The 13,885-nt window shown below is 43.6% G+C and overlaps 1 protein-coding gene across 11 annotated transcripts in view; it reads right to left on the bottom strand.

Annotated features, from left to right (window-relative positions):
- The window catches only part of AGBL2 (AGBL carboxypeptidase 2), a 146,191-nt gene that overhangs the window by 120,250 nt on the left and 12,056 nt on the right, over positions 1-13,885 (bottom strand). For 8 of the 11 annotated variants that reach the window (XM_056526566.1, XM_056526567.1, XM_056526569.1 and 5 more), the window contains 4 exons: positions 9,884-9,947; positions 9,097-9,222; positions 8,237-8,425; positions 1,632-1,739 (listed from right to left, as the gene is read on the bottom strand). In XM_056526566.1, the coding sequence (XP_056382541.1) occupies positions 1,632-1,739; positions 8,237-8,425; positions 9,097-9,222; positions 9,884-9,947 (487 nt within the window). Of the gene's footprint in view, positions 1-1,631; positions 1,740-2,774; positions 2,899-8,236; positions 8,426-9,096; positions 9,223-9,883; positions 9,948-13,885 lie in introns of those variants that run through there. The other 3 variants (XM_056526564.1, XM_056526571.1, XM_056526572.1) reach the window with 3 other exon arrangements.

The raw sequence follows: 13,885 nt of genomic DNA, 5'->3' as shown, positions 1-13,885 counted from the left end.
CGGGAACACCATGTGTGAAGCAGGGCCAGTAGGTAATGCGTGCTGTATTCCCCCCCCAATGGTCCCATAGTTTATAAAGGGTACAGGGCGCGATGTGAGTATTGAATTAGTCTTATTGAATTATTGCCGTCTCTCTCCAGTGCCACACTGACTCCTCCTCCTGTGTGTCCCTGGCCACGGGAGGGAGCTTGGGGAGACGTCAGTACTCAATGTGCTGCAGCGTGTTCCCCCTCTTCTGGTCAGGTCCCGTCCGAGCCCTCCATTATTAGAAAACTGTCTCTCCTCCCAGCAGCCGGTATGTATACAGCGCAGCCATGCGGCAGGTGTATGAAGCGAGATCAGGAGCTGAGCTTGCTTCATAATGGCTAATGCAGGACATCCCCGATCCGGGTGATGTCCAGCATTAACCCTTTAGATGCCGCGATCTTCGGTAGCTCAGTGGAGCTGCTCAGGACACCCGCAGGGTTTCGATGAGCTGAGAGGACGGGCGGAGGTTCCCTACCTGTCTCCAGCTCGTTCGATCGGTGCTCCAATAATGCAGGCAGCCTCAGCAGCCTGTAGTAATGGAGCACCGATAACACTGATCAGTGCTGTGCTATAGGCTCCTATAACACAGCATTGATCAGTGTCTGCAAGCTCAGTAGTGCATCTGTGTGTCTCCAAGCTGTTACAAAACTACAACTCCCAGCATGCCCTACGGCCTTTGGCAACAACTGGAGGCACACTGTGGAAAAGACTGCCCTATAGAAAAATGGGTAAAAAAAATAAAATAAAGGCAATAAATGTGAAAAAGCCCCTCCCTTAAATAAAAGTTTAAATCACCCCCCCCCCCCCATTTTCAAATATAAGTTAACAAAAATAAACAAACATATTTGGTAACGGCCGTCACGCCCCCTCCCACAGACTTGCATTGAGGGGGCGGGGCGTGATGGCACACGGGGCGGAGCTCACAAAGATGGGTGCGGAATTACAGATTGCGGGGGTCCACAGTGGCGGGACCCCCGCGATCAGACATCTTATCCCCTTTGGATAGGGGATAAGATGTATTAGGGCCAGAGTACCCCTTTAAGAAAAAAGTGGGCGTGGCAAGGCATTTTCAGTTTCGGTTTTCGGCCAAGCACAGCCTAAATTTCTGGTTTCAGACCCAAATTTCCCTTTCGGTGCGTCCCTAATAAATATGCGTTGTTTCTGCTCTTGCCAATAAATGATGGCTCTGAATACTAAAAGCTTACTAAAATACTCTAATAGGATGTTTGCCCCACTTTTACATATCATATATGGGAACTTTATGTTTGGAATTGGAGTAACTCCATGAGCAAAATACATAGTTTATGTCAGTCTACTGAAAATCCCTGCCCTCATGATATTTTATATCTGATAACATTTCACTACATATGTGTAACTGATATTAGCAGTGCCTTTTATACACTTCACTAGATTTGTACTTTGGCTCATTTTAGCTGTGGACATTAGCCTCCTACAGTACATTCAGGAGCTAGTGGAAAAGCTGAAGGTTTGGAACCACTTACCATTAGCTAAGAGTAGCCTAAAAGAAAATTTGATACTAAATATTATTCACAAAAATACTGCTTGCAGCACATAACAAGAAAGCATTACTGAAAAAGCAATACCTTGTCTGATTTCATATACCACTTTGCCTTCCCCCTCAAAGGAAACGTATGGCATTGCTTCCTTCCCCGTGTGTCTGTAAAATGGCTCTGGACGTGGGGGTTCCCACTCTGTGTGTGCACACAGCACAAATATACAAGAATAAACAATGCTTTGTGAGTAAAATAAAAATGTAGGTTTAATGAGTCGTTCACTAGACATTTCATTGCTCCACCTAAAAGGAGGTTATCTAGTGAGATTTTTTTTATTTAACTACTGTGCCCAGCCTGCTTAGGCTTCTTTCACACTGAAGTTTGTGCCTGTCAGTGTACCGGCCGTTAGGAAGATAGCGGGAGGAAAATTTGTGCATGTCACGTCTTTTTCTCCCGCTATCATAACTGGACTTATAACGGATGTTAGAGGAACCACATTCAAGTGAATGCGATCCTCTTTGCCCGTTATAACTCCCGTTTTGCTACGTCCAATAACGGACATCCAATAACGGCCGTTAATAGCAGCCAAAGTAGAAAAAAAAAGAAAATGCTTAAGAGAAAAATATCCCAAAATAACCAAAACTAGTTATAAAACTCACTGGGTTACTGTTATCAATTGGTGATCAAGCTATTTTACTGCACGATATCACCCATATTAACCGGTGGAACCACTTCCACAACATACATTTGTGATAAGGCCAATAGCAACCAATTATACCACGTGTATATTAGAGATATGGTTATTGCATTATATCACCATTAGCAACCAAATCTCAATACCTCTCATTCATCAGGTTATATGTCAATTGCTCTCAACGCGTTTCTACCATAATCATGTGGCGTCCTCAGGAGAGAACACTTGGGTAATCAAAATGCATAGAGATGTATCACTCAAGGTAATGAATAGATATATGAATAGATAATATGGGTAAGTATATTTGAGCACTACACAGAATCAATGTCTGTAAAATAGGGCAGGAATCGTTGCTCCAGTTATCCTAAAAAGAAAAGATAAGAAATACCTACTATAAGTCTACAGCTTCTTATAGTGTAATTTGTACAGTAATGTGGACTAAGTTAGTGCTCACTCACAGGTCCCCCGTGCATCCATTGGTGACCTACAGAAAGCACAAATAAACGGACCTGTGAGTTACTTTACAAATGTCCTGATACCTGCAAACAAGTCCTCCGCTATGCAGTACTTATGATTCCTTTGCCCGGTCAGGATCTCACGGACGGAGCGCTAACCCGCAGTGACGGGGAGCCGTGCAGCATCAGTGGCTACTGTGCGCTTCCGTGCTGGAGATCCTGGCGTCTGACATCATATACGGTTGCCAGGCCATCGTGTCATAGCACCACGCCCCTACTGTGATGTCAAAGTCTGGCGGGACTAAGTGTATGACGCCACCGCATGTATTGGCCGGAATATAGTCTCTGCATTGTGATTTCGACTACAGATGTATACTCAGTACCGAGATCTGTTATGGAGAATAGTGTAGGGCTGATTATTCTCATACACTTATAGGGAATATATGCATATATGAATAAATATATGCATATGTCATTATAGACATAATAAGAAAAAAAATCCATAAAATTGTTAAAGAATTTATTTGCTAATTATGGTGGAAAATAAGTATTTGGTCAATAACAAAAGTTCATCTCAATACTTTGTTATATACCCTTTGTTAGCAATGACAGAGGTCAAACATTTTCTGTAAGTCTTCAAAAGGTTTTCACACACTGTTGCTGGTATTTTGGCCCATTCCTCCATGCAGCTCTCCTCTAGAGCAGTGATGTTTTGGGGCTGTTGCTGGGCAACACAAACTTTCAACTCGCTCCAAAGGTTTTCTATGGGGATGAGATCTGGAGACTGGCTAGGCCACTCCAGGACCTTGAAATGCTTTTACGAAGCCACTCCTTCATTGCCCGGGCGGTGTGTTTGGGATTATTGTCATGCTGAAAGTCCCAGCCACGTTTCATCTTCAATGCCCTTGCTGATGGAAGGAGGTTTTCACTCAAAATCTCACAATACATCGCCCCATTCATTCTTTCTTTTACACAAATCAGTCGTCCTGGATCCTTAGCAGAAAAACAGCCCCAAAGCATGATTTTTCCACCCCATGCTCGACAGTAGGTATGGTGTTCTTTGGATGCAACTCAGCATTCTTTTTCCTCCAAACACGACGCGTAGAGTTTTTACCAAAAAGTTTTACTTTGGCTTAATCTGACCATATGACATTCTCCAAATACTCTTCTGGATCATCCAAATGCTCTCTAGCAAACTTCAGATGGGCCTGGACATGTACTGGCTTAAGCAGGGGGACACGTCCGGCACTGCAGTGTGTTACTGATGGTAGCCTTTGTTACTTTGGTCCCAGCTCTCTGCAGGTCATTCACTAGGTCCTCCCGTGTTGTTCTGGGATTTTTGATCACCGTTCATGTTATCATTTTGACACCAAGGGGTGAGATCTTGCGTGGAGCCCCAGATCGAGGGAGATTATCAGTGGTCTTGTATCTCTTCCATTTTCTAATAATTGCTCGCACAGTTGATTTCTTCACACCAAGCTGCTTGCCTATTGCAGATTCAGTCTTCGCAGCCTGGTGCAGGCCTACAATTTTGTTTCTGGTGTCCTTCGACAACTCTTTGGTCTTGGCCATAATGGAGTTTGGAGTGCAACTGTTTGAGGTTGGAGTGTGACTGTTTGAGGTTGATAACAAGTTCAAACAGGTGCCATTAATACAGGTAACGAGTGGAGGACAGAGGAGACTCTTAAAGAAGAAGTTACAGGTCTATGAGAGACAGAAATCTTGCTTGTTTGTAGGTGACCAAATACTTATTTTCCACCATAATTTGCAAATGAGGTATACCTATGATGAAAATTACAGGCCTCACTCATCTTTTTAAGTGGGAGACCTTGCACAATTGGTGGGTGACTAAATACGGTACTTTTTTGCCCCACTGTAGTTTGAATTCTTCCTATTGCCTATTTATTGCAGTAAGTATTTCAGTGACACTGCATGCTAGATAAACAATATATAAAATATATACTCCAATCAGACCCCTCCCTAGAAAAAATGTGGTAACCTAAGAACGGACAGATGCTATCCCATGTGCACTTTTGAACTCAGATGGGCACTGGGTCCCTGGATGTAGGAGGGATGTCAACATCTATCCGCTATCAGGATCCCACTATTTATATGATAGATAATTAAAGGGAGAGGGGGATGTAAGTTTTAGAAATGAAGGAATGGACAACTGCGGCAGAGGCTTTAAAACATTGGACACGATAATATTAGTGGCACCCTCCCAGGGCATAACCTAATAATAGATTAGAGGGGTAGGGTTTGGCATGGGCTTAGGGAATCTATCACCACCCCCTTATTCCTGAGAAACCCTAATACCTAGGTAGGGTGTGATGCCCCCTGAAAAGGGCGGTCCCACTCTCGTACCTCCTACTTGGCTGTCAGTCCCTTTTCTAGCCGGTGATTGTTGTGCCGCGCTATTAACCCTTTAGACGCGGCGATCCCCTATGGGAGCTATAACACTGCAAAAAAAAAAAGTGGAAAAAAAAATAGTCATTTAACCCCTTCCCTAATAAAAGATTGAATCACCCCCTTTTCTCATAAAATAAAAAAAACTGTGTAAATAAAAATAAACATATATGTGGTATCGCCGCGTGCGGAAATTTCCACATTATAAAAATATATAGTTAATTAAACTGCACGGTCAATGGCGTACGCGCAAAAAAATTCCAAAGTCCAATCATTTTTTCTTCAATTTTGTCGCACAATGAATTTTTTTTCTGTTTCGCCGTGGATTTTTTGTTAAAATGACTAATGTCACTGCAAAGTAGAATTGGTGGCGCAAAAAATAAGCCATCATATGGAATTTTATGTGCAAAATTGAAAGCGTTATGATTTTTAGAAGGTGATGAGGAAAAAATGAAAATGCAAAAATCGAAAAACCCTGCGTCCTTAAGGGGTTAAAGGTTTTTGATTTAATAACATTAGGGCAGGCTTTGCAGTAACTGCAGGGGTGGCATCCAGGGTTTCTCCGGGCTCTCTCCAACCAGGTTTCTCCTTCCACCTTAGGAGGGGCACAAGTGACTTTGCATAAGGATATCCGCTAAATTTCGTCCCCTTCTAAACGTCAATAGAGGAATCTCCGGGATTTTATTGCGAACATGAGGATCCACTCGGAGTATATCCCAATGTTTACATGGGATCTCAGGCATGGCTGTTGAGGTGATGTAAGGCAGATAGTGGAGACTGTAGCTAGTCTTGAGTAAGTATCACCAGCTTGAAAAGGGACTGATAGGCAAGTAGGAGGTACAAGAGCGGGACCGCCCTTTTCAGGGGGTGTCACACCCTGCCTAAGTGTTAGGGTTTCTCAGGAATAATGGGGTGGTGATAGGTTCCCTAGGCCATGCCAACCCCTACCCCTCTAAATCTATTATTAGGTTATGCCCTGGTAGGGTGCCACTAATATAATCGTGTCCGATGTTTTGATGCTGTCCATTCCTCCATTTCTAAAACTTACATCCCCCCTCCACCTTTAATTATCTATCATATAAATAGTGGGATCCTGATAGCGTATAGATGTTGACATCCCTCTTACATCCAGGGACCAAGTGCCCATCTGAGTTCAAAAGGGCACGTGGGAGAGCATCTGTCCATTCTTAGGTTACCACATTTTTTTAGGGAGGAGTCTGATTGGAGTTTATATTTTATATTTTATATATTGTTTATCTAGCATGTAGTGTCACTGAAATACTTACTACAATAAATAGGCAATAGGAAGAATTCAAACTATGTATATAACCAGATCCGTATTCACCTGATAACTAAACCTATATATGCATATATTCCCTATAAGTGTTTGAGAACAATCTGCCCTACACTATTCTCCATAACAGATCTCGGTACTGAGTATACATCTCTAGCCGAAATCACAATGCAGAGACTATATTCAGGGCCGATACATGCGGTTGCGTCATACACTTAGTCCCGCCTGACTGAGACATCACAGTAGTGGCGTGGCGCTATGACACGATGGCTCTGCAACCAGATATGATGTCAGACGCCAGGATCTCCAGCACGGAAGCGCAAAGTAGCTGCTGATGCTGCACGGCTCCCCGCCACTGCGGGTTAGCGCTCCGGCCGTGAGATCCTGACCGGGCAAAGGAATCATAAGTACTGCATAGTGGAGGATTTGTTTGCAGGTATCAGGACATTTGTAAAGTAACTCACAGGTCCTTTTATATGTCTTTTCTTTAGGTCATCAATGGATGCACGGGGGACCTGTGAGTGAGCACTAACTTAGTCCACAGCACTGTAAAATTACACTATAAGAAGCTGTAGACTTATAGTAGGTATTTCTTATCTTTCCTTTTTAGGATAACTGGAGCAACGATTCCTGCCCTATTTTACAGACATTGATTCTGTGTAGTGCTCAAATATACTTACCCATATTATCTATTCATATATCTATTTGTTACCTTGAGTGATACATCTCTATGCTATACATGCATTTTGATTACCCAAGTGGTCTCTCCTGAGGACACCACGTGATTGTGGTAGAAACGCGTTGAGAGCAATTGAGCTATAACTTGATGAATGAGAGGCATGGAGATTTGGTTGCTAATGGTGATATAATTCAATAACCGTATCTGTAATATACACGTGGTATAATTGGTTGCCATTGGCCTAATCACAAATGTATGTTGTAGAAGTGGTTCCACCGGTTAATATGGGTGATATCATGCAGTAAAATAGCTTGATACCAATTGATAACAGTAACCCGGTCAGTTTTAAAACTAGTTTTGGTTATTTTGGGATATTTTTTCACTTGAGTGTCCTAGCTTAGCCAGAGATTGACCAGTGGCACTTTTAGTTCCCCCAGCTGCAAACACTATGATCTGCAGCTCCGTGGAAAGCAGAGTTACTGGCCGTAGATACGATGTCCTGATTCTGGAGGCTACGAGGGAGCGAAACTGTGGCTTGACCCTTAAGACTTGTATAAGTACTGTATAAAAAGTACAATTCATTGTAGGGTAATTAAATGAATGTAAAAAGTATACCTCACTACTTCACATACATTTTACATTTAGACAAGACTGATGTTTTATGGCCAAGACTTCCCAAAATATAGATTGATCTTGTCTTGTTTAATGCAAAGAAAACTGACAGACTATCCGTAATATAGGCTATCAATATGAGATCTGTGGTGGTCCAATTTTCAATACCCCACTGATTAGCTGTTTTATGTTCTGGCGACATTCATAAAGTGCTGTTTCCCCTTCATAGTTAATCAGGCACAGTCCCATATGTCTCTGCCTGGTACTACAGCTCAGTCTCCTTCACTTGAGATGAAGCTGTAGTAAACTGTAATGCCGTATGAGCTGAGTATGGAGCTGTGCCTTTTGTTTGAACAATGAAGAAGACATACACTTGACTTCATATAATATTTTAAAAAAAAAACACCCCAGGCAAAACTGATGTATAGGGAAGGGCCTGAAGGGGCAGTACATGACAACAACTTTTTTTTTCTTTTGTGTCAATACCCATGACATTTTCAGCCCTCTTGGGCCCTGTATTGAATATAACAAACTGTCGACATGACTGACACTTACCAACATGACTAATCTTTTCGGGAATCACTTCACACTCAGTAGGCCAGCGCGGAGGTTTTAGGAGACCATTCTTTTTGGAGGTAGAAAATAAATCTCTGGGTTCACTGAGACGGGGGATGGCCTGTCCCTCTTGATTATCAAACACAATCTGCCTACTCTTAAAAACAGCACTTTCCAGAAGCAGCGAGTCTATGGAGGAAGAAATCAGAGTCATATTAGCTGACTCTAACCTGTCTGGAATATTAAAGGGTACCTCTCATCAAAAAAACTTTTGATATATTATAGATTAATGTATGCAGAATAACTTCACAATTGCATGTTATTAAAAAATATGCTTCTTTCTATCTAATTTTCCACTTTGAAGAAATGACCACTAGGGGTCTCCCTACCAGTCCTGGCAGCAAGCATTTCAGACTCATGCTGGAGTCCTAAACACTACGAGCTGCCAGTCTGCTTTGTTCACAAAGGAGAACACTCAGAGCTGCCAGCCTGCTTTGTTCACAGCCTGTTTGGCTGTGAACAAAGCAGGCTGGCAGCTCTGAGTGTTTAGGACTCCAGCATGAGTCAGAAATGCTTGCTGACAGGACTGATCGGGAAAAATACAATAGAAAGAAGCATATTTTTCATTAACATGCTATTGGAAAGTTATTCAACATTCATTAATCTAAAATATATCAAAAGTTTATTTGATGAGAGGTACCCTTTAAGAGGATTTTCTGCTTGTAGAGAATATTACTCAGTTACAAGTGCATTTTCTACATATATCTAGAACATAGTAATCTTTCAAATATGTAATATGAATAGCCTCCCCACATATAGCCACCACAGAATTACACAGTGACACATTATTGAATACATACAAATCAGATTTTTCTGATCATCCAGAGAAGACTGTCTGTCAGAATCACTGTCTGTAGCCTCTTGTTCTTTTATTCTGTTCCTTTGTGCTGGACGCAATAAAATATTGTCTTCTTTTGCTTTATTTTCTAAAGGAATAAATACGTATTAAAAAAGAACTAAGAAATGCCTATGACAACACACTGGGCAGAGCCATAACTTGAAGCTCCTGGGCCCTAGCACAATATCAGTAACAAGGTTCCTTAACTGTCATAGGTCCTATATATCACTGGTCTCCAATGCGGCAGAGGGTCCTTGTGGACCACCTCAGGTTCCAGGTCCTCAGGTGCAACCTCTACAGGTATGTCTATTCTACTGGGACTCCTTTAACATATATATTTCCAGCCTGCATAGGTCATTTTTCTAGTACATAGTAATCTTTCTAGTAACAGTTGCAGAATAAGCAAAAACATTTTATTGTTGGCTATTTAGTCATGTTTATTCCTGATCATGTCCCATTTGCTTTGACAAGTATAATGGCAAGTCGGCACTGCTGTGTGTGCGGTCTTGCTGGTGGTGGAGTAAATCCAGATAATGCATTAAAGGAAATCCCATTACTTACCCAGTATGCAAGAAGTTTTCAAGTTTATTCACCTCATAATCAAAGTACAGGACACATTTTGGCATATAGCTTTCCTCAGTTGTACTTTGACTATGATGTGAATAAACCTGAAAACTTCTTGCATACTTGGTAAGTGCCAGGATTTCCTTACTCCATTTGCTTTTACAGACTCCCTGTTTTGCCCTTACCTTTAAAATACCCGTAATATCTCAGGTGACGTTGCATGAAGCTCTCATAAGGGTCTGTTAGGAGCTACAAAAGACATAATTCATGTGATTATATTTCTTTATATGTTATCACATAGCTTAGAATTCTGAAACACTATATAGACAAAATGTTACAAAGACATGTTCATATGCTGTCTTGTAACTCCTATATAAGTAATAGAGAGAGTTGCATCACCCACATGTGTGGCCACCTTTTCATTCAATCTCCCCTGAATCCTGCGTCTGGCGGCCACAACATCATTTAAATGGGGGTTGGGAACTACATTTTTAGTTACGGTTGGAGCTATTTGAGATGAGACCAGCATCCAACAGTCATTTTTTTGCTGGTGGAGTCCTGTGTATATAGAATACATTACTGATCCTGAGTTATAACCTGTATTATACTCCAGAGCTGTACTCACTATTCTGCTGGTAAGGTCACTGTGTACATTACACTACTTATCCTTTACTGATCCTGAGTTATATATCAGACAGGAGGCTCATATCTTGCATTAATCTTTCTTTAATTAATGCCCATAGCAGAAAAATCTTTATACAAACGTATTTAATAAAATCTTTTTTTTAAAACTACATATCCCAGCAGTCCCCTGTGAACTCCTCCTCCTATCCCAGCATGCTGGCTGCTATATAAGGGACTGCTTGAAGATCCTCTTCCTCTTTCTTTCTGCTCATGGCAGCAAGTTAAGTATATTCTCTGTGTATTCATTGTGTATTAATGTGTATTAATTGTGATTCCGGGTGTATTCAGGGTATCTAGGATTATGCCCTGTATACTCCGGCTGTTATTTTCTCTGTTATTCTAATATTACTAATTTTCGGGGTATATATATTTATATATATACCTATTTTTCTCTTGATACCTAGTTTTTCTTCATACTCTGTATTTTCTGAGCTTTCGCTACCTCTAGCAGCGATTCCTGTCATATTTCTGTATTTGCCTCTATTAGTATTGTCCCTCTATAGGCGCCATCTTACTTTCTATTCGCGCCGTCTTTTTACCTTCTTCCCGGCGCTCGCCACCTTCGCGGGCTTCGCGATGTCAGGGGGCGTGTCCGGGTGACGCGCACCCTGCGACACGCCTTCCGGGATTCCGTGCGACCTATCACAGGTCTTACAGCCGTAGTCTCGCGAGATTACGGCTGTAAGCGCTGGTTGCTGGATCCCTCCTCCTCTCCCCGTCGCCAGTGTTGTGCGAGCGGTGAGAGGAGCGCCAGCATTATAGGTCCGGTCCCAGTTTAGTTATCTTCAGGTAGTTTATTACTATTAGATAGTAGTATTAGCTAAAACAGAAACGAATACTTCCAGTCAGTTGCCTACTTGTAGCTTCTGCTAGAAGTTCTTATAACTTCCCTACTCTGCCTATCATGGCTGGTGAAAAATCCTCAGCCCCTTTCTCTACTCTGCCTGGCCAGACTAATGATGGCATAGAGATTGAGGCTTCTCAGATCATGTCTGCGACCCAAATACAGGACTTGATTAACAAGTCCATTCAGGCAGCTCTGGCTGCAAATATGAGTTATGATAATCCTTTAGCCTCTACCTCTAGAGAGGTGCCCGCTAGGGGTAAGGTCTCACATAAAAGAAAACATGTCTCTGGACATTCCGACTCCCCGGCAGGGGAAGCTTACAATGTGCCCCAGACAGAACCTGAACCGGTCTGTCGCACCCCACATCCTAATGTACATTCTCGACCCTTGGGCCCCAAGGAGAAAACTTGTAAGGGGCAGAAGTCCGCCCGGCGGACGAAACCGGACTCATATGTCACGTCTACCGACGAGTCCGGCGAGTCTGATGTGGCTGAGGCCACAAGCTCTGATTCTGATGAGGAAGATGCGGGGTTTACGGCTGATTACCCTGATGCCGAACCAGAGACGCCAAATGAGGCGATCCTAGATTCTCTGGGCCAACCTCTTTTCAGCCCGGATGCGATCACACACCCACGCTCCGGAGACTGGGCACCGCTACCACACGTAGCACAATATGTAGAATATTGGACTAGACGGGCTTTGGACCGCACGAACCGTAACAAATTGAGGGCTGAGTGCCCCAGACCCTGTGTAACCAAGAAGATTGCGGTCACCCCGGAGATAGATCCCGTTCTCCTCAAGTACCTGACACGATCAGGAAAGTATTCAAAGAAGGGGATTGAGAGATCATTTAAGTTGATCCAAGACCGCATTCTTGATCTTCTCGGCCCGCTCACAAAGATATTAAATCTTTCAGAGCAAGCGGCATCCACCGCCCAACCGGTAGACCTAGAGCAACTGAGAGGCTGGGCCCAACGTGCTATATGCATGCTGGGCAGTGCGAACACGGCCTGTTCTACTGAACGGAGACGGTCCATCCTGATGAAACTGGAGCCGCAGCTCTCCCACTTAGCGGAGAATGAGCCGGGTCCCTCCGCTGAAGGTCTCTTATTTGGAGATGACCTCATTAAAAATATTAACAAATTTGTCAGCCTGTTTTCCAGCCTAGATAAGGCGCAAAATTCTCTAAAAAAGACGGGCCAACCTGGTAAGGTTTTCGGCAAGGCCGGTAGAAGCAGAGGCCGATCTGCCGGCCGCAATGCCCCATATAGGCCCTACATTAGACCGGCACAGCAACAATTTGCTCCTGCTCAACCACAATATGCTCTGCCCGTGGTCCAACCGGCCCCTTTCTTTCCCCCTCGAGGGCGACCATGGAGAGGACGTGGAGGTCGCGGATTCCCCAGATCTCGCCCACCGACCGGTGAGTACCCTTTCAATTCCATACACATTGGTGGGGGGCAGGCTAAGATATTTTTTCCACGTCTGGTCCACGATTACAGCAGACGTTTGGATCCTCAATACGGTAACTGGCTACCGGATAGAATTCCAGTCTCTTCCCGAGTTGAATGTTATACCTCAACCCATACGATTCTCCGCGCAGAACGTAGCGCTCATAGACAACGAGCTCCAGGAGCTCTTGTCAAAACAAGCAGTACAAGAAGTAGACCCATTCTCTCCCGGATTTGTCAGCAACATCTTCTTGGTCAAGAAGAAAGATGGCGGTTACCGCCCGGTGATAAATCTGAGAGGTTTGAATCAACACGTGACTTACCGTCACTTCAAGATGGAAGGGATCCATCTGTTACGCGACCTCCTCTGGCCAGGAGACTGGTTAGTAAAAATCGATCTGAAGGACGCATATCTTACCGTCCCCATTCATCACACCTCTCAAAGATTCCTACGATTCCTATGGAGGGACCGAATGTGGCAGTTCACCTGCCTTCCATTCGGGTTGTCATCGGCCCCCTGGTGTTTCACCAAGTTACTGAAACCGGTGGTAGCTGCTCTTCGGAGCAGGGGGGTACGACTTATTATTTACTTGGACGATCTACTAATCATGGCCCGTCCAGGGCACAGGCTGTAACTCACAGCCAATGGGCCCTTTCGTTGATGGAGGAACTGGGATTCCTCATCAATCACAAAAAATCGGTTCTGTCTCCCGCGCAGGAGATGGAGTTCCTGGGTTTCCTAGTGGATACCCAACGAGCCATCTTGATGTTACCAACATCCAAGTTGGCTTTGATTCGCAAGGAAATCAGAGCGACTTTGCGCAAAGGTCGAGTATCACTGAGGGTGATTGAGGTCTCCCTTGTGTTGGATTTATTTTCCTCCTGGGAGGATAATGACGCACTCGCTTTAAAGTTGCTATCCATCAAGCTTACTACACTGTTATGTTTAGTATCCATAAAACGGGTGTCGGATGTAAAGGCGCTGGATATTTCCAGGCGACAATTTTCGCCGGAAGGGGTACGGTTTTCGGTGGTTCGTAGGACTAAGACGGGACTTCAATCCGTCTTCTATCCCTTTTTTCCTGATCACCCACGTCTGTGTGTAGTACGCTGTCTACAATCGTATGAGTCGCGGACCGCGACTTTGAGATCTGAATCTTACAATCAGTTGTTGATATCATATGTCAAACCTCATCTTCCGGTAT

Source organism: Hyla sarda, chromosome 6, assembly GCF_029499605.1.
Source record: "Hyla sarda isolate aHylSar1 chromosome 6, aHylSar1.hap1, whole genome shotgun sequence".
Classification (NCBI taxonomy): Eukaryota; Metazoa; Chordata; class Amphibia; order Anura; family Hylidae; genus Hyla; species Hyla sarda.
The sequence above is the reverse complement of the archived record's forward strand: the minus strand, read 5'-3'. Positions and strand labels throughout refer to the sequence as shown.